The sequence below is a fragment of the Orbicella faveolata genome, unplaced genomic scaffold (assembly GCF_042242905.1).
Source record: "Orbicella faveolata isolate gen_17 unplaced genomic scaffold, um_ofav_v1 contig_1, whole genome shotgun sequence".
In the NCBI taxonomy this organism is placed as follows: Eukaryota; Metazoa; Cnidaria; class Anthozoa; order Scleractinia; family Merulinidae; genus Orbicella; species Orbicella faveolata.
This window is the reverse complement of record NW_028301536.1, coordinates 2,533,262-2,554,044: the sequence shown is the minus strand read 5'-3', so window position 1 is coordinate 2,554,044 and position 20,783 is coordinate 2,533,262. Positions and strand designations below refer to the sequence as shown.

Below are 20,783 nucleotides of genomic sequence, written 5' to 3'. Positions count from 1 at the left end.
AACCAAGATGTATAAATGAGCTGTTTTGAGCAGCGGGTTTTCTAACTCACTATGCGTAAAGGGTAACAAAAAGTTTTTACCTCTGCGCAAGGGCAAGGAAGGCCATTGCCCGACAGAAAAATATGATGGTGAGTTAGGCTTTGAAATCTTTTTCCATCTTTTACAATTTAGCCGAATGTTAGGATTTTAGTTTAAAAATGTGCAGAGCTAAGACATATTTTTCATTTTGTGATGGTTTTCCGGGGCTTCGTCTCGTAGAATTGAAATGTTTCCACTCACATGTTTGACACTTTGTTTTTGACAGCAACCGGGTATAATTTTGTTGAAGGAGGGTACGGACTCCTCGCAGGGTGTTCCACAACTCATCAGCAACATAAACGCTTGTCAGTTTATTGCTGATGCAGTACGAACAACTCTAGGGCCAAGAGGAATGGATAAACTGATTGTAAATAATCAAGGTAAGTTTGTGTACAGTACGAGAAACCTCGTGTACAAAAATTCTTGAACTGACTTTTGCGTTGTCTTGTACCTGGCTGTCTATTTAGGAAAAGCTACAATATCCAACGATGGAGCTACAATTATCAGCCTTTTAGATGTTGTTCATCCCGCTGCAAAAACTCTGGTTGATATTTCGAAGTCACAAGATGCCGAGGTTTGTAAACTCCCTAAAACTTCAGTATAAACCTTTTTTATGTGGAAGATAGGCTTAGTTTACATTCATATGTAGCATAATTTTTGCCCTGCTTGAAATATTAACTGCTATGTAAAGCTGAACGTTTTCCTAATGTTAAGCGTTCCCTAGCAATCGCTTTGCAAGGGCACTAGTACAGTAAATTCTGCTGTACCCACCCCACCCCTTTGGAGGAAATCCATTGGTAATTAGTTCCTTATATACGTAATCCTTGTGAGAAAAAAAGATGGCAGCTGGACATTTCAGCAGACATGCAAACCTTACACAGCCTGTAAAGTATTTTTGCAATATTTGTCCCGGTGTTAGCAACATAGTGTATTCAAGGTGTGAAGATGTTAGAACTTTTCTGTTTGTTTTAATGAGTGTTGTTTAAGTTTTCATAGGCTAAGAATTATGGGCAAATGTACCAGTTTACCATCTTTTTTGTTGCCAAAGATCACTAAGTGACATCTAGGAATCTAAGAAAAAAAATTGTGGAAATTTCCAAATAATTAGCAAATGAAAGTTGGCAATAGGTTATTATGGTGGGGTTGAACAACTTGTATCTCTAGCGATAGAGAAGGATTTATATCACAGAGTAAAGTTGAACTAGGTAAGCAGTTGAACATTTCTTGTACAATATTCATGCAGGTTGGTGATGGAACAACAACAGTCACTCTGCTTGCCAGCGAGTTCCTCAAGCAAGTGAAGCCTTTTATAGAGGAAGGTGTCCATGCGCAAGTTGCAGTAAAAAGCTTTAGGAAGGCAGCAAATTTGGTGAGTGAATTTTACTCTGGAAAAGTGGACATCAGAAGAAGTGCTTTTGTAATGAGATAACACTAGAGAGGGGAGGGCAGGTTTAAGTTTAATACTAACTTTAAAATTCAGTTTTCAAAATTTAACAAATTTGATTTTGCTTGCTTTCATACTGGGTATTTTGGCTTTGACTTTTAGTTTAGAATTATAGATAGAGCACTGAGGTGTGAATTTCTGTGTCATTTTTGTTTTTTGTTTCTTGTTTTTTTTTTAAACAGGCTATCAAAAGAATTAAGGAGATTGCTGTTCATATCAAGAAAGATGATCCAAAGTAAGAATTGGTTTAATTAATAGTGTAAACAGGACATGTTTAGAACACGAAATAGCAAAATGACACTACAGGTAAGAGTCAATGTGGGATACGGGTGTCTATAGGGTGAACCCTTACAATTATTAAGAGCTAACCACTGTGGAGTCAGTGATCTTTGGGCTAACCTGAGCATGTTTGAGGCTAACTGCAGTGCCATTTCACCATTTCATGTTTCAAAAACGCCCATTTGGAAGGTAAGCCTGAAACTTTACCCAGGTGGCTCATAAAGCTGAAAAGAGAACTGACACTAAAGCATTTGAGAAAGTTTCTTTTCCACATGTGACTTTGTTTTCAACTTTGTTGTACAGCGCCTAGAGCAGGCATGGATAGGCGCTATATAAATATTTATTTATTATTATTATTATTATTATTATTATTATTATTATTATTATTATTATTATTATTATTATTATAAGTTAAAAAATGTGCAGCCCGTACATTTTAAGTGCTCACGTAAAAGTAGTGACTCTCGGAAAGTACCTATCCCTTGAATGGAATGATAGTAGAGAACCGGTAACCTGAAAAACCTTGTTGTCTCTGAAATACATGAAGGTTCTCAATAATTTAGGGAGTAGATGGCTTGCTTCATGAAGTAGACTGTTGACACCAATATATATTGAGTGCTGAAGGCACTTAATGAGAACCCTGTACATTATGATATCATGGGGTATTACCAGGGCTGTAACCCATAACACCTGCTACGGCTGAGTATGTTTGATGGGCTCTTTAACATTATGGGTGTAACTTGCCTCTAGATGATACAATTACTCAAAAGGTAACAAGTTTGTTACGGGTGTGTAGGTCAAGGCTACAGGTGGCTCAAAACTTAATGACAGCCCCGATTGCAACTTCTAATTTGGTAATCCTTGTGTTATCCTTGCAGAGAAATGAGAGTATTGTTAGAGAGATGTGCAGCCACTGCATTGAGTTCAAAACTGGTAGCTGCCCACAAAGACTTCTTTGCCAAAATGGTTGTGGATGCTGTGACGCTTCTTGATGACCTTCTTCCACTCAGTATGATCGGCATGAAGAAAGTGAAAGGTGGTGCTTTGCAGGATTCACGGCTCATTGCTGGTGTAGCCTTCAAGAAGACTTTCTCTTATGCTGGATTTGAAATGCAACCCAAAAAATACAAGAACCCCAAGATTGCTCTGTTAAATGTGGAGCTGGAGCTGAAAGCGGAAAAGGAGAATGCGGAGATTAGGCTAGACAATGTTGAGGTAACTGGTGCTGCCAACTTATACTAGATATTGGGGGAACTTGTGACGTTTTTTGCTAGGTATGACTTCGTTTGAAACGGCGAAATCAGGAAAGCTGTTTCTAACAAGTTTCTTTAATTAGCATGACAATGTAATGATAGTGAATTTTAGGGGGTTAGCAGGGTTATGAAAAGTTTAAAAGTAAGCGGACTAATTGTTGGAGCAGGTGGCTGAATTTGCTGGCAGGGGGGGGGGGGGTTCCTAAAGAATCAGGGCCGTGTTGTTCAAAAGCCTGTTAACACTAACCCAAGATTAAATAACTGAAGTATTAATTTTTCTTGTATAAAAATGATTTTCACTGCCTATGTTTTGTGAAGTTTGAGATTGTTCAAACTCAAAACTGAAGGACAAATAATGTAAACAGAAAACCTCACTGAAAAGTTACAAAACTGAAATCAAACTTCTTGGTAATCCTTGGTTAGCTTAATTGGGCTTTGAACAATCCAACCCCAGCAAGTAGCTTGAATGCTAAGTTACTAGTATGATGACAACTGGTTTTATATTTGTGGTGTGTCTATATGGGTCCATCCCAAAAAGTAAAATGTGCAATCCTGTAACATGGAGAGAGACCTCCAGGAAGGAAATTTACAAATGCCTGTGATCAGATGTGTTTTAGTAGCAATGTTTAGCACAATCCTGATTTATATCTTGGCTTGTTTTTGTTCAAGTAGGAATATCAGCAGATTGTTGATGCTGAGTGGGATATCCTCTATGACAAACTAGACAAGATTGTACAAAGTGGTGCTAAGGTTGTCCTCTCAAAGCTGCCCATTGGAGATGTTGCCACACAGTACTTTGCTGACAGGTAAGATTAACAACTTTTTGTTTCAATCTGTTTTTTCTAGACCAATATCATTGCACCTTGCATTATCTCTCATTTAAATGGTCTCAAGAATTCCTTCACAGAACTAACAGCTAGAACCACCCTAGCAGCATTCATTTGAGTGTTCATCAGAATTTCATCTGCAGATAGAAATGTTAGAAGCACCTTGTAGAGTATAATAAGAAGTTCTTCTTGAATGCACTGCTCAGTAGCTTTTTAATATGTGGATAGCTTCATCCAGAGACTGAAACATTGGAACCACCTTTTACAGAGGCAGATTCAGAAAATTCACTAAGAGGGAACGGAAAAACAATCCGGTGACAGTGCAGCCTCACCCCTTGCTCATAACATGACATCTTCGAGAGTGTGGGGGTAACGATGGATGGTTATCTCCCCCCCCCCCCCCCCCCCATGTACAACATAACAATCAGTAGCACATATAAGTACTGCTCAATACAAATATAGCTTTCATTTTAGTAGCCACATGCATGTATCACTGGACTTTCATCCACACACTTAAATTTTTATTGGCTTTGTACCACAAATGGTAGTGTTTTACTGAAGTATTGCTCGGTACAATGTAGCTTTCATTTCGATGGTTACGCTTTTCAAGATTTAGTGCAACAATTCGAAAGCTACTTGTCAGTTCAGTGTACAAGGCCATCTTACAGTGAGGGCTGGCTGGTCTTTCAGGGATATGTTCTGTGCTGGCCGTGTGGTGGAAGAAGACTTGAAGAGGACCATGAAGGCGTGTGGTGGTGCCATTCAAACATCAGTTAACAGTATGACTGATGATGTTCTTGGGAGATGTGAATTGTTTGAAGAGGAGCAGATTGGTGGAGAAAGGTACATGACTTTCATATATTCCTGTGTAGCACAAGAAGGCCTGGTCTGTTCTAGATAGGTTTTATGTATCTCTCAGGTTTATGCAGCCTATTTCAATTACCTTACACTACGCAGACTAATAAAATTTGAGTTTTTACCTGAAAAGTGGTGAAATAAATGGCCTGTAAGTTAATACAAACCCTTATATTTTATGGCCTGTATCCTGACCTACACAAATTCTCAATAATTTTTCTTAATATCTGTAAAAGCTGATTTTGATTTTACTTTGAAATAGGATTAATACAATACTGAGGTTATCCTGGAAAATGTTTGACTTGTTTAAACATTGCATCTTTGATTTATGTTTATCCAAAACATAAATAAAGCAACTTCCCAGGTATCTTTTGTACATGTACCTTCTTTAGAGAAAAGTGATTAAAATCTTTGCAATGTTACTTTAGGTACAATATATTCACTGGTTGCCCTGAGGCCAAGACTTGCACCCTCATAATGCGAGGTGGAGCTGAACAGTTCATTGAAGAAACAGAGAGATCTCTCCACGATGCCATCATGATCGTGCGGCGAGCAATTAAGAACGATGCTGTAGTGGCAGGAGGTGGAGCTATAGAAATGGAGTTGAGTAAATACCTGAGAGATTATTCACGTTCAATCGCTGGAAAGGAGCAGCTTCTTATTGGGTCAATGGCTAGAGCTTTAGAGATTATTCCAAGACAACTCTGTGACAATGCAGGATTTGATGCTACCAACATCTTGAATAAGCTGAGACAGAGACACTTCCAAGGTAAGAAATCTGTGTCAACTTCAAATTCAAGAACCCTTCAGTAACAGTTAAGTTCTTTGAAGTTTAAAGAAAACCTTTTTTTTAGTCCTTGTTTTCTTGTCAACCATTCTTTGGGCCATCTTGCAAAACAGTTTGTGACATGAACAATACACTTGTACAGTGTGTTTATAAGTTTATTGCATGACTGCCTTTAGAAGTAGTAATCTACGAAGACAGCTTTCCAACAGCTGTGGCTCAGGAACCATGAAACCTACTAATTTTTAATAGCAATGGTGGTACATAACTTGGTGGAGCCCAATTCAGTCTGAAAATCATATGATCGATTACCACAATTGGGCAATTATGTAGCAGGATTCCAATTTGTTTAATGTGGCTAAATGAAATTTAGGTGAAGTTTAACCCTAGTCAATTCTGGCCAGTGGTCTCTCAGGGCGACCATGCTCTGTCAGGTCTCATACGAAGTTTTGCAGGGCTTACATGTTTTGCTTGCCAGCCGTGTGAGAACGTGCATTTTGTCTTGAGTGCCATTTGTGCTTGTAGCATGCTAGAATTTTTATCATTATTACAGACAGATGGCATGAACTCTTGTTACTAAAATTAATAATCAGAACTTTAAAATATTTCAGATAGTTGTTGGGACTTATGCTGCCCACCTTCACCCAGGACTAACCACTGCATTTTTGTGCGTAAACATCATTGATGTTGTTTTTTATCCAGGTGGCATGTGGTATGGTGTTGACATCAACAATGAAGATATTGCTGATAATTTTGAAGCCTGTGTCTGGGAACCAGCCATTGTGAAAATCAATGCGATTACGGCTGCCACTGAGGCAGCTTGCCTTATCCTATCTGTAGATGAAACCGTGAAAAATCCCAAGTCGGGTGGAGATGGGCCTCCCCCAGGAGCAATGGGACGTGGGCGTGGTCGTCCCAGATGAGAACAGGACACTTGCATGCTTGATTGATTGGCAATAATATGGACGAAGATAAGTTATATTACGGTTGAGAACACGAACAATTCCATCATATCTGACATTGGTGTTCTCTCATTGTTAGGAGGACAAACCATTGAAACGAAATGTGTACTAAGAAAGCAAACTAGGAACAACTAAATAATAAAAATTTGCCATAATAATGGCCGTTTGACTGTAATGTCGTGTTTCTCCTTTACTTCTAGGATGCAATGGATAGGGGATAAGTACAAGCAAAATCAACTACAATATCCACTAGCAAGTTTATAGCTTACTCCACCCTTTAGCCTGCATAGAACGTATAGAATGAGCCAGAGGAGGAGGGAGGGCAGGGATAGAAGGGGGTGGGGGGTGGAGATATCTTTCTTCCCTTCTTCCTTGTGTTGATCGCCTCACCTACCCCTTCCCCGTTTGCGCCTTCAGCCCAGGCTACACCCTTTAACATGTACAAATAAAGTGTGTACACACGGGATACTCCTGAACTTTGTGTTGTGCCAGGTTGCCCAACAACTCAAGTCAAGTCATCTTTATTTAGGCAGGGTGGGGGGTGGCCCCATCAGCTATAGACTGGTATCGAAAGGGGCCCTGCGTAAAATTAAGACTACATGACAAAAAATTCAGAATTTAGAAATTGGGAAAGAAATTGAAAGAGTATCAGGCTTTTGTTACTTGGGGGTTACACTAGATGAGAATCTCTCATGGAACGAGCATGTAGAACTGAGTTGTCACAAAGTGAGCAAGCCTCTCGGCCTGCTGTCCCGCATACGACCTTTCCTCACCCTAAAAGCCGCTAAACGCGTGTATAACTGTTTAATACAGCCGATGTTTGATTACGCTGATACGGTATGGAGTGGGCTGTCAATCGGATGCAGTAACAGCTTGCAACGTCTACAAAACAGGGCAGCACACATAATAGAAAGAAACTTGTAAGCACTCGTGCAACCGTGTGGAGGGAGGCCACTGGACGTGGAGTGCAGCACGCGAACCATTTGGCCATAGCTTAAGACTGCATATAACAAACCGGAAATTCCTTACAGCTGATGGCGTGTACTCCATATAGTGCACGAGAGACTTCAAAATTTCGGCACTTTTGAAGGGTCACAGTCTTTGAACCGAGGGGAAGTAAATCCGGAAGCAACCAAGTACTAGAAAGGATTCCAAAAACGGAGCATTGATTAAATTATCTAGGGGTCCAATAACGCTGCCTCGTTTTCAGGCGTCCCTCCTTGGTAGGTGGGCCTGTTGCACAGGGAAACTTTGCGCGTTTCGCCGCCTACCCATCGAGCACTGTGTTCTCTGTGTTTAGGAAAGGGTATGGAGTTGAACTCCCAGTACAAAACTTTATCGAATACCTTTCACTACTCTCAGTGCATCCTCCAGACAGGTGTATAAATCTTGTAATGGGTTTAATGCTGAGCGGTGGGGTAACCCAACGATGGACTAAAATCCCCCAGGGGGTGTAGAAATCGCGGGGGAGGGGGGAAAGAAGGCAAAGGCGTGCATGGTAAGAGAATCTTTTGATTCGGATTTACTGACTGATTCGTCTCACTGCTAGAAGTCTTAGCAACGAAACTGTGTAGTTGAAACCATATGCCGGAGTCAAGTCTTTCCATAATTGTTATTTGTTTCATGGACGCGTACAAATTCTACAAAACAATTTATTTCTCTTTAGATATATATATACAGTTCTTGACATTAGCGGAGAGCTTATTAATAAGATAAGACGTGGAAATTCCAAAACTCGAATTTTCACACCATACAATTTACGTGCAAGACCATTTTTATAAAACCTTTTTTTAAATCATTGTCTTCAAGCAAATCTGATTCTGATTGTCCTTACATGTAAACGAAGATAAACTACTTTTCCACTTTTTCGTAATACAATTCTGTTTTCGTTTCACTGCCGAGAGAGCAAATATAGTTGAGAAAGCGACACTTCATTAAAATACTATTTATAACATTGGCTAAAGCGTGGAGAGTTTCTTAAGGTTTATATCGACTAAAATCTCGAAAACATCCTTAAGTACTGTTTTCATGACGTCAGTGTCTGTTGCGCACGTCACGTGCAAATACACATGCTTGTCAGCGGGTTTCTTTGAAAGGAATAACTCCCGGATATAATTTAGACCTCTTTCGGGGTCTGGGCCACCTGAAACGAAATACACAACGTGTTATGCTCGAAGATTATGGTAATATTAGCCTACGAGGAAGAAGTTGCCCTCTTGTGGTGCTGACACACGAAAGCACATGCCGCAGGGACAAATTGCGGGTACAAATTCACACATGTACACGCGACAAGTCCCCTCGAAGGTCCTACAGTACTTCTCAGAGGACCGTCAACTGTCGCTGAAACATGTCCCACCACATTATATTCTGTGAATTGTCCCTGACACTTGTCGCGGCGACATGTCCTGGGCATGCCCCTTGGTGTGTTAGAACCCTCAGGTTCACGCGAAGCCCACCACTGCAAGAGGACTTCTCTTCAGTGGTAAAAAGTGGAGTGTTAAACCACACAGACTAGTCATTTTATCTTCCCGCTTGTAAGGTTCCCACTCAAAAGAAAAGCTCAGCAGTTTCTACAGTTTCCAGAAGGTTGTTGAACATCACACGATATTCCATCACGTTGATTTTGCCCTTCAGCTTACTATACGACTCGCATAATTTGACAAATTTTTAAAGTATTCTTATTTTTACTGTTGTTGTTTTGGACCGTTAAACAGAACAGTATCCTCCTACCGAACAACTCCACACGCACGCAGGCACGCACGCACACGCGCGCGCAAGTGACACACCCACGCACGTACCCACAACTAACACAAATCGCTTACCATCATAATCCGGAAAACACGCCGAGAGATTCGACGTCTTTACTTTCTCCACGAAAAGGTCGTGCTTGTTGAGGAACAGTATAAACTCAGTGTTTTCAAGGAAAGCATTATGACTGATCTCTTCAAATAGTTCCAAGCTATCCAACATGGCGTTCTGGAAACAACAGGAAGATAAAATCGAGGAAAATACATACAGATAAAACTAACATATGTGTAAAAGTTAGGTCCCGTTCACATTACGTTGGAGGAATTTGAAAACGGAGGTTTTGCTCTTCAAACGTATCAAATGTTTTCCGTCCACACTACGCCGGAGGAATTTAAAAACGCAATCACCGGTCATTTTAGATTTGTGTTTGAGGAAAACTCGGTCAGGGAAATCACACGGAATTATCGTGACGCCATCGTTTTCGAAAAGCTCCGCTTTCAAAATGTTTTCCGTCCACACGAAAACGAAAAACCGACGTTCACAAATTCCTCCGGCTTGAAGAGCGTTTTCGAAAAGCACTGATTCCGGGACCTGCAAACTAGTGAACCCAACTAGTACCGTCTTCTCTTTCGTCTTTTCATTCCTATATTTAACGAAGTGACACTCAGAGAGCCTAGGGGTAGAGAATACATTGTAATATGATTTAAAATGTTGTTCTTGCATACTGCCCAGAAATAGAGACGTCGTTGCCATGCTCCTTCTCGGAAACTATTTCGGAGACGGGGCAATCTGCATTATTAAATCTTGTAACATGTCAGTGTCCACCAGTCTCCGTAGCCATTATTTGGGTTGTCAATCGCTTCTACCCTCTAGGGGCATCGCAATTTTCTCGTCTTCGGGAGCCATCGGGAATAATCGGAGGCACAAGTTAACAGAACGAGGACTTACCGAGTTCTCGTCCTCTTCTACGAACTCATCATAACTGCTCAACGAAGCGAAAAATACGACAGCTGTTACACCTTCAAAGAAATGAATCCACTTCTTACGTTGATTCTTCTGTCCTCCGACGTCTATTACTCTATAAATAAGAAAAACAGGCATTGACAAGCTTTATTATAAGCCTATCCCTACATTCCTAGAGAAGACCTTAGGGACACCGGCCACAAGTTGGAAGAGAGTAAGGCGGCTGTCATAGCTAGAGACGAAAACAACTTCAGAAGAGGAGAATTCGGGAGGCCTTGGGAATTCTATGCCAGTCCTCGACGCTCAATTGAAAGGGTGGATTTGAACTTCTGGCCCAAAGCAGGGATGTTTTGGCACGTGACTTGGTTCACCCAAGCTCACGTGACAAATAGATTCCCGCCACATTCACTTGAGAAAGACGCTGTGACATCGTCGAATGCTTGTGATCGCTAAAACATCGACTCTGCTTCGGTATCTTGTTTGTTATTATGTCTACTACAGAGTCGGGAAACAATATCTTTACTCGAATTTACTGTAGTTTTTCTGTTCATATCGATTTTCTCGATCGACCTACCTGTAATTGTAGCTATTTACAGATATTTTTCTCTCTTGGACTCCCTGCGTCTGCTGCCTCGCGTGAAGAATATCCTCGTGTGTCGGGATGTAATGGGGCTGGGATAATCGTTCAAGATTCTCGAAAAAGCTGAATAACAACAAAAAGAATAAAAAATCGGCGACTGGTACAGTTAGGCGATTTAATGTCAGAAATGGAGCGGTTTTCATTTGAGTGTCCAAAAGTAACTGGTTTTGCACTACTACGCTACCCGATTGGCTTAAAAAACTCGCGCCAATTTTTCATCCAATCACGGAAGTAAAACCAAAATCGATCGTAACTCGTTCTCACACGTTTTACCGCGCTTTGCGTCGGCTACATGTAATTGTGTAAACTTCGAGTTTTGATTGGCTCACTGTAATGTTGATGGCCTTTGTGATTGGCTAGAGTGATTATTTTGGTTTTGGTGTTACGCCACTCAACTGAAAACAACTGCTCTAAATCAGATTTTCTGACAATATGATAACAATTAACTGTAATGATTTTCCTTACTATTTAGCAGAATCGTCGATGTAAAACAGATTTCTTTGATCGAAGCAGGTCTGCACTGAAGCATCATTCCAAAACGTTTTTATCAGTGGAATTCTGTCTTTGAGCGAAAAGTTGTTGTTTTCACTGTCCTCGGAGTCAGCGTGTTCTAATAATTCCTTGCTGAGTTCCTAGGTGAACAAGCAAAAGCATATTGTCTTCAACATTGTAATTTCAAAATATTTCTTAAGATAAATCTTCACAGGCTAAACGGATTAGCCTAAAGACGTAAGTTTCTAGCGTCCGTCGCCTCCCGGCTTCATCTAGCCGGAAGTAGGTCTTAGTAGCGCGCACTTGCATTGACTTGCGATAAATTGCGTTCACTGACTTGATCGATCAAGTGAACATGAGAACGAGGTCACCATGAAGTATACGAATATTTTTTTTTGCTGTCGAAGTGACCAGAGTAGTTAGAATAACGGGTTAAGAGAAAATGTGGAGGGATCAGCCTAGCTTAGCGGTAATTTCTTACGAGTTTTGGCCATGGTAAATATGACCTATAGGTATTTGAAAGGGAATTTTTCTATACGCCATAATTAACATTTATTCTGTAATACAAAAGAAAATGGATTTTCAAAACCAAGAAGAGAGGGAACGTCAGGTGACAGGAGAGGTTTCTCTATGCAATCTTAGGAATTTTACATACCCCTGTTTTAAGTTCTTCGTTTTCAAAGGTGAGTCCTATCTCATCCATTGCTTCAAGAATACGAATCATTGCCCTTCTCACATTACTGTAGATTATTGGTTTGAATTCTCTTCTCTCTTTTTCCTTGAAGCCGTCACCATACACAATTCGCAATTGTTTGAGAAACGTTGTCTTTCCAGAGCAGCCAGATCCTAAGGGACAAAACAACAAAAATAACACGGTTATGAGCGACGAAACAACTTTGAAAAAAGCCGTTTTTATAATCTAAAATGCAGGAATTTATATTAAGGCTCGGGGGATACTCCCAGAAAAGTTGGGTGGGGGTGTGCGGCCCACTTCCCAAAACCCTTACCCTATTTATGACCAAAATCTACGAGTTTTGCTACCCTATTTATGACCTGGCCAAAAATTCGATACCCTGTTTGTGACCTTTGTGGCTGGAACAGTTGCCCTAAACGTCAGTTATGAAGGGCTTTTGCTGACGGTCTTATTGACAATGATGAATAAGCAGCTTCTTCTAAGAAACATACCCAATTCAAGACTATAGTGCAAAACCATACCCTGTGTAAGACCAAAATGGCCAAAATCGATACCCCATTTATGACCAAAACGGCTGAAAAACCATACCCTTTGGGGCTGCACATACCCATATAGCCCATATAAAGGAGTACCCCCCGGGTATTAAGGGAAAAAATGCACGTGCTTGATTATGTAAATCCTTAGAGGTCACATTTCACGTTATCTTGTCTGATTTTGGTTGTACGCAAAGATTTTAGTTTTATCTCAAGTTACGTGGACGTCCGGCACGATTATCCAAGGTACCGTTCACACTACGCCGACAGGAATTTGTAAACGGATGTTTAACTCTGAAAATGCATCAAATGTTTTCCGTCCACACTACGCCGGAGGAATTTGAAAACGTAACAATCATCGATCATTTTGGATTTGTGGTTGAGGAAAACTTTGGCAGGGAAAACACATTATTAATGTGGCGTCATCGTTTTTCAAAAGCTTTGTTTTCAAAATGTTTTCCTTCCGTACTAAAACGCAAAGCCAGCGTTTTCAAATTTTCTGTTTTGGAAAGCGTTTTCGAAAAGCTCCGTTTTCGTGACAGATTAGTGTGGACGGTAGGCCTAAGCTGCGTTTTCAAATTTCTCCGGCATAGTGTGGGCCCTTCTTAAAAATCAAAACACCATTAATATATATTTAAGAGTTTTGTGATTGGCTGTAAGAACATGTGCAAACGTGCGCTAGCCAATCCGTGCAAAACATACAAAAACAAAACAAGTCGTGCGTACTTTTTTTCCCGCGCTTGACCTGCCTGGTTAACGCTGTCAGTTTGAGTGTCTTTCTGTGAAATGCTAAGGGGTGGTTACCTTTCACCCGCTTTGAATTACATGTAGTTCTATTGACTGATCATGAAACAAGACCGTGTGACAATGTTGCAGAACAGAAAGCAACAATTTTTATATTCTCCAAACAGAACAAAGTCTTACTAACATTGTATGATAGATAACTCATTTTCGCTTTAATTACATGCTGAAATTGGCTTTCACAGAAAATGCACTTTAACGACTTTAGTATTAGCTATCTCACTCAACACTCTTCGTAGAAAAATATTAATGTCAATTAGATTAGTTTCCTTCACTTGCCCAAAATAATGCGTTAAAAAGAAACTATTTCACTGACTAGCTCTTTCACTTTGCAAGGAAAAAATATAGCATAAGTTTGTCTTGTTACGTTATTCTTCAAGCGTACAATATCGCAATCGAGCAGCTGATCTTTAAATCAATTTTAACTTCAACAACAATTATTTCTTTACGTAAAAGTTGTGTACAGTTGAATTTCCTGATCAAAAGAGCCGCACCGAGCTAGAGGGAGGGCATAATCGGCTAAGGTGGTGGGGAGGGGTGGAGGAATACATAGGAAAAGTTCCTGAGATAGAAAAACAGAAAAACTATCCCACATATAAAAAGGTTTAAGATCAAATAGAGCAAAAATGTAAACGTTTTTATCAGGTAATATAATAAATGAATTTTAATGTTTCGCCGGATGCCGCTTATGCATGGTCTATTCCGTGTTTTTCAAATCTCTCTGTGGTTTTGAGGCGATCATTAATTTAAAATCCCAGATGTCGCATCGGTGAAAATTTCCATTTAAACTATTTCTGATTTTTTGCTTAAATGGAAAAATAGATTTAATTCATTGTGAATGATTAAATTGAAAAATTTAGTCCAATTTTTTTTGACAACGTCAGTAAAAAAAGGTCATTTAAAACTTGGATGTATGATATTAAGTGAGGTTTTGATTTTTCAGTATACGATCCTCAATTTAATTTGCCTTGAAATACTATTTGTTTATCGAGTAAAAGCGCTTTTTTCCGTTTCATTTCAATTTCAATAATGCTTTTGAAAGGATTATACTTAGCATAAATCTTTTTATTGATTAGAATGGTTCTTCGATGAATTGAAAACCGTACAATGCCTCAATATGTAATCAGCGACTTGTCACGAATAACCAACTCTTCGAAACAGTCATTTATAAAACATCTGATCATAGCGTGGAATTTGATTTTTGAGAGCGGTTTGTTTGCTATGAAATTTTTGGGTTGTTGTTTACTCAAGGGCGCATAAAGGGAATATTAAAAACGTTGTGGATAGACAAGCTGCCCTTGTGATTTCAGCCATGGTCTGTTGTTTTTATAATGGTGGTGTTTTCATTTGCTGATATCGCAAAACGCGAACAAGGGTTGTAGTTAAACAGCGCTGAAAATAAGAAGATAAAATATTTATCCCGCCCAGTAGTGGGCCAAAGGGGCAACTGAGGAATTTACGAGACTTGAGGCATGCTTACCTAAAATCAACAGCTGGACTTCTTTTTCTTTCAGCTCTCTTTCCTCGTCCAATAGCGCATCAATGTCTCGACTTCGCTTAAACGCAGCCTTCAGTTCGCTTGGTTTTAGGTTGGAGTCGGCTCTTTGCAGTTCTTCAGCCATGTTCAGCGGCGAGGAAATTGGAAATCACACCTTCAACTGTGTATCCATCGCAAGTTGTTGTCAGTCTGCCAGAGACCCAAACGATCGGCTTACAGTACTCAGATAGTCACAGGAGCTATTAACAAAATTGACTCCGAAGTACCCTCACAAAGTAAAAAGCAAAAGAAGGGCCACTTGCTTGACTTAAAAGTAGATCGAAATACGAAGCAATAGCAACAATTAAGCACGTTTCGAGTTCGATTTTAGCGTTATTAATTCATTACTTGGACGAAAAGCGACAATGTTTAGTAGAAATTTGAATAACAAAGTCACCCGGATTCGAGAGCTCCAATCAACGTTTAGATGCGATAAATGGTAGGTTTTGTCTCTTTTATGGACAAGCCGAAATTCATTAACAAGTGTTTACAAAAGAAGGTGGCGTTTCCTTTGCACGGTCGAAAAAGCTTTTTAAATGTTGTAGGGCAGTGGGAACAATTTTTACTTCGATCGAAAACTGTCAAAAATATTTACAATTTGCTCCACGTCACTTACTGTGCAGAGTATTAACCAGTCTTCACCTACTAATAACCGACCATATATCAATCAATTGGCTTTGTGCCACTGACGCATGGGTAATTTATGGTAACTACCAGGTACTTTTGTATTTCATATGTCCAGAACATTTCCAGCAGACTGCAAGCACAAAGTAAGCCATTTGTGAACTACAGGTAAAAGGAACCCATTCAACTTCTTACGTACGACTAGTTAACTTCCTAGTGCAAGGTGAATTTGTAAAACATTTCTTTTTCCGTTGACTCAGCACCAAATTTATATTAAAAAAGTATAATAATAATAATAATAATAATAATAATAATAATAATAATAATAAGTGAATTACATTAAGGAGAGTTTTCGAGCGGCAATATTTATGCTTCTCGATCATTTCTTAGTTTTAAAGTAAGAAAATTGACTTGACAGAACCGCTGTTTTCAATAATAATAGAAACTGATGATGGCTTCGTTTGTACCTTTGATAATTGTTGTTTAGTTCAATTCAGAGCAGACACTAAACATCACTTTCATATATTGCTGGCCAAGTAGCGCAGGTGTTGAGTTGGTTTGAATTAATAAAAACTAAATTCTAGACCTATTCGATTGATCTTTTCTCAAATTAACAACGTCGATGTTTTAAAACATTACGAGAGCAACTGACAACAATACTGAACTTTGTTGACTTATTGCATTCTTCATTTGCTCCTTGTGATGACTCAGTATGTAGTGAAACTTTAGTTTTGAACAGTGGGTGCATGAATAGATAGCAAGTCTTTAAAATCAGAGATTGCAATACGTGTCATTTCCTGTTTATGTTTTAGGGTTATTTTTGCATCTCTCACGTACACATTCTTGCAAACAGTGCTTGCAGGTATGTTTTTAGATATATAATGAGTTTCCATGTCCGCATTGAACGAAGTTTGCAATTACATTTATGAGACTAAAGGTGTCCAGGGAGAAATAAATAAAGATTCCTCGAGACTTAAGCTTTAATAGTTTTTCCTTTTTGCTTTGCTGTTGATGTTGCTAGTTTTATTGCCGTTTTCAAGTTTGGATTCATCCTTGAACTGAAATAAATAACGGAAACTGTCACCTTGCACAGGAAGGTTTTTTCTTCCCCCCAATTTAGCACTGATCTCTCCGTTAGGTCACGTACACTGAGTATGTACTCAGTACTGAAATCTGTATATTTTGAGTATAGTTGTTACTGACTAAGCGGAGCACCAAGCGGTAGAAATGAGAGGAAGCTTAGTCGAACCCAGAAAAGGCTATGAAAAATAGCCGTCATTAAACATTGTAATAATCATATTCTCATATCTTTGTCTGAGAGCATATTAATGATACAGCTACCACGCTGACGTCGACGTTTGATGCCATATCCGCAAAGCGTACGGTTGATATCATTTCTACAGATAACAATAATTTTACAAGACTCTAAATGCATTCATTTTGTCTGTTGGTGGCTGTCGGTGTCAAAACTTACCTCAGCTCAAGTTGTTGTATAAGAAAATAACGTTCAATGGCATGTTTCCGGATTCAAAAACTCCTAATTCAATCAGGATTTCCACGTTGTTGTGGTTTAAACAGCTAAGAATTCACCAAGGTGCACGAATACCTTGCCGGAAGCGCAAATAATCGCAAGTTGAATTTGCGCACAGACTTAAGTGACAAAACGGACTCGCAAGTTTGCTCGCAAGCGCATGCAGGCTGAAAGAAAACGCATTGCAATGCTTACGAATGACTTGCGATTAGCTTGCGTTGGGTGGCCAAATGGGGGAAAACTTGCGCCGGCTTGCGTTCAAATTTGGTAAGTCGTGGCCAAATGGAGTCTCAGAAAAAGACAAGTTCAAACTTCGTCTCTGTTTATTTATATTCAACTGAGGCTTCTTGTACTGTACGATTGCTCAAGTGCGGAAGTAATAATAATGTAATAACGATGTATTTACATTGCCGACCACGTGTCAGGAAAACGGAGGCTCTGGGGACAAGAATGCGATAAGAGCATGCTAAAACTGTCTCTCGCGCATGCGACGACGGATATAGGTGCGCCCGCGAAGTATACGAATTAACAAATGGTAAAAGCCATAGCGTGCACTATTGAGTTATGGATGCACGCGGGAGGTTGCTAAGCACGAAAGAAGCGTAAGAGTCGCACGAGGCGATAGCCGAGTGCGACTCGAGCTTCCTGAGTGCTTAGCAAACCTCCCGCGTGCATTCATAAGTCAATAGTGTACGCTATGGCGTTTACCATTTGTTTTATAACATAACATCGAGACATTGGAACAACAGAAGTCCTTTTTTTGGGCTACATCACAAAAAAATGTTCGTGTGGTCTTACACGACAAGAGAAGACAAGCGCGCGAAAATTCATTCATAACAACCGACTGCACACCAGTAACTCGATAAAGTTTCATCTTCAGACAACTGTGAAGACAGTTTCGCATTTCTGGCAGAAGGACGTCGGCCATTACTTTGGAGACAATGTCTGTCAAAAGATTTGCTTTGTAAACATTAGCACAGACGTCAGCAGCGTACACCCATGGGCAAATAGTAGACGCTAAATTAACCAATCAGAGCGCGCTTTGCTTTAGTTATGTTATAAAAGCATTTGACTATAGACGTCAGGTTTTTGGATGGCCTCCGTTTTTCTGCCCACGCTATAAATGACCATAAATGTGATAGTGATTCGTTATTTACGGCTGCGATTATCAGTTGAGTAAAGCGCGAAGGAGCTTTGGTGACGAAGTTTTGGCTTTAAATTACAGTGTTCCAATGGTAACAATATCAACAGCCGTCCGTCGCCTACAATTCAATTTCGTGGGCTTTGCTGCTAATGACGTCAAAGGCAGACAAGTTGCAACTGGAAACGGACCCAGTTGCACGTCTGGTTCTTCAAACTTCCGTCGCGCCTTACGTAATCGTAGTATCATACGTCGCCACTCTACACAACTTTTCAGCACATGTTCTCGTTTCTGATGAAAACGAACAGAACGTTCGTTGCATTCAGTGAAGTCAAAATGGACGAGAATGCAACAGAATGTCATCAGCGCGCGCTCACGAGCGCGTGCACATACACAACATATGCAAAATGGTGGCTTTTTCTAAACGGCTTGGTTTGCGAGAGACAGATTATCGTTTTCGCCTCGATTTTTTCATTTAGTTTGAATGCAGAGATCACCTTCTTTCTATACAGTGAATATGGACCAATTTTTATTGCAGAGTAAAAAATTATCACTGAAAATGAGAGCGTAGCTAGCACTCGTAAAAGATAACATGTGGCCCCTGAACACTGCGTGCTTGGAACATATTGAATCCCTGTCGACTAAATATGAGTGCCGTTATCATGAAACGTACATCAAATTGCTCCTTGACATCGATGCAATACATCCATTGTTGTATTTCTCGCTTAACCTTCTCCCTATTTTTCTGCTCTCTTAAGGCGAATGGTTCAAATATAAACGCAGATAATTTCAGGAATTATGGGGTTTATTGAAGGTCCTCCTACTCCTAAACGAATATGGGGACCCCCCTTTTTTATTTCAAATGATAAATTCTCTCGATATAAGCAGCCAACAGGTTAAGTTTGAAAGAAAATCTATTGTGAGTTGTAATGCGATGGTATTACCTCAAGGTGGAGTTGAGTAAATTTGCCGCTTCATCGGTTATCAGTAATGGTTTTTGTCGTCGTTGAGAAAAGAGTCACCTTGTCTAGGATATTCTTCCGACTTGTTCGGATTATTTTTGGCGGCTCTGGCGAACACGCAATTCTGCGACTTTTAATATAAAGCTAAAAAACCCTAACTTTTGATCGATACTACACTTCTGTTTACTTCTCTGGAAACAAACATATAATTTTAAAATCGGCCAATTTCGATCCGGATTTCGTCCATCTTTGTAACATAATTTTGTTTGCAAAATTTCATTCAAAGTCGGCAATTTTTCATTTTTTTTGGGGGGGGGGGGGGTGGGGGAGGATAGAATTCCCTTCCCCTACCCTAACCCTTCCCTGTTACGGTTTTACGTAATAGTTTCATTAAACGTCGCTCTAATTTGCTATTTACAACTTTAGGCATTTGCTCGAACTCAGAGTTGAAGAGGCGCGTTTAAGGCTCTACAACACGAATTTCACTTCCTAGATATTAATCTTCTGCTATCCGAGTCATCAACCGAACGACAGAAAATGAATGAATGAAATATCAAATTCAAGCTAGAAGTATTCTGTCCTAACTGTGGTGGTGTTATGAGGATATGCAATCATTTTTTTGGCAGGTACTTCGAAATTAAACCTAGAACACTTAAAAACATCAAAGAAACCATTTTACGACTTACTCAGATAATGCTTCCAGCTTGAAGTCATTCCATTGACCGATTTGAAATTCGGGTCCCAAGCGCTCGACTGTCTTTTTCCGTGACGCAAGACTTTATACATGCAATAATGGCAGACTACGTCAAAAAGACGTCCTGACAACAATATAATTATTCTCTGCCCAGCCAATACACCTTTCTCCAAAAATAGCCAGTTTACCAGAGACTTTTGTTTAGCATATTGTCGATTCTATTTTTAAAGTCGTCAGTGTATTTTTGAATATTTAATGTTGTCATTTTTTCAATTCTTTATCACTAAAGTCTGTCAAGCTAGCAGCTGAATGCTTTTAATGTTTAATCAGGTATTTAACCAGAACTTTTTGTTTAACCGGTTAATATCTTCATTATCTTTTTCGATCAGTTCAGGTTATTTTTCTAAGCGTGGGTTTTTTCCCATTTCGATACCACACTTTATATTGAGTGAAGATGTTTGAAGCGTCCACTTGGAGTAAAATTTGTCCACAAACCGACTGTGAAAAAGGCAATAAATAAACAACAATTAAAACATGGTCTTGTCTCCAGAAGTCTTCAATTCGTCACAAGGCAAAGCCAAACACTGTTTGGACGCGCGTTGTCAGGATCACGTTTTCGAGTAGACTCTGTCTTAGAACAGTGATATTTCATTATTTCCCTGTTTACATTTTGCGGACATAATATAAGCTCCACCTTGCGTGTCATACGAAAAGGGGTGTGACGTCAGCCAGACACTGATCATAAAGTGTCTTTTCAGCCCAAGTTCTCAAAGTTAATTTTAATTTTTTTATCAATAAAAAACACACTCTTCAACCAAAAAAGGGAAAGGAAAAAACTGGCGACAGACAGCAGGTGAATAGGGATGGCGGCCGAATTCATTCCTGTTTTTTCACCTGCTGATACAAACTCCGGCGGCGGCAAAATTTTAGAGATGCATGTT

The 20,783-nt window shown here is 39.7% G+C and overlaps 2 protein-coding genes across 3 annotated transcripts; one reads left to right on the top strand and one right to left on the bottom strand.

Moving 5' to 3' along the window:
- The first annotated feature begins 47 nt into the window (after positions 1-47).
- LOC110052372 (T-complex protein 1 subunit eta-like) lies at positions 48-6,657 on the top strand. Its single transcript, XM_020758493.2, has 10 exons — positions 48-128; positions 305-458; positions 546-652; positions 1,322-1,447; positions 1,705-1,757; positions 2,680-3,016; positions 3,727-3,860; positions 4,572-4,724; positions 5,165-5,505; positions 6,223-6,657. Exons 1-10 carry the CDS (start codon positions 123-125, stop codon positions 6,441-6,443), a joined length of 1,632 nt encoding a protein of 543 aa, XP_020614152.1. The 5' UTR covers positions 48-122; the 3' UTR covers positions 6,444-6,657.
- Positions 6,658-8,120: 1,463 nt separating this feature from the next.
- LOC110052374 (guanine nucleotide-binding protein G(t) subunit alpha-2-like) lies at positions 8,121-19,935 on the bottom strand. Of its 2 annotated transcripts, XM_020758496.2 has the most exons (8): positions 19,835-19,935; positions 14,834-15,040; positions 11,981-12,171; positions 11,299-11,465; positions 10,768-10,896; positions 10,179-10,308; positions 9,305-9,458; positions 8,121-8,625 (listed from the first exon to the last, which is right to left on the bottom strand). In XM_020758496.2, exons 2-8 carry the CDS (start codon positions 14,973-14,975, stop codon positions 8,441-8,443), a joined length of 1,098 nt encoding a protein of 365 aa, XP_020614155.1. In that variant the 5' UTR covers positions 14,976-15,040; positions 19,835-19,935; the 3' UTR covers positions 8,121-8,440. The 2 variants fall into 2 exon arrangements, with proteins under 2 accessions (XP_020614155.1, XP_020614154.1); XM_020758495.2 differs by lacking the exon at positions 19,835-19,935 and having other exon boundaries at positions 14,834-15,478.
- Between the last annotated feature and the right edge of the window lie 848 nt (positions 19,936-20,783).

Bases quoted from the DNA above. Each gene is read 5' to 3' on its own strand.
- LOC110052372 (XM_020758493.2), top strand. The intron at 1,448-1,704 runs GTGAGTGAATTT...TTTTTTAAACAG, and splicing joins TTAGGAAGGCAGCAAATTTG to GCTATCAAAAGAATTAAGGA. The intron at 5,506-6,222 runs GTAAGAAATCTG...TTTTTTATCCAG, and splicing joins GAGACAGAGACACTTCCAAG to GTGGCATGTGGTATGGTGTT.
- LOC110052374 (XM_020758496.2), bottom strand. From the start codon at position 14,975: ATGGCTGAAGAACTGCAAAGAGCCGACTCCAACCTAAAACCAAGCGAA. The intron at 12,172-14,833 runs GTAAGCATGCCT...TTTGTCCCTTAG, and splicing joins AGTCCAGCTGTTGATTTTAG to GATCTGGCTGCTCTGGAAAG. The intron at 9,459-10,178 runs GTAAGTCCTCGT...TGTTGTTTCCAG, and splicing joins TAGAAGAGGACGAGAACTCG to AACGCCATGTTGGATAGCTT.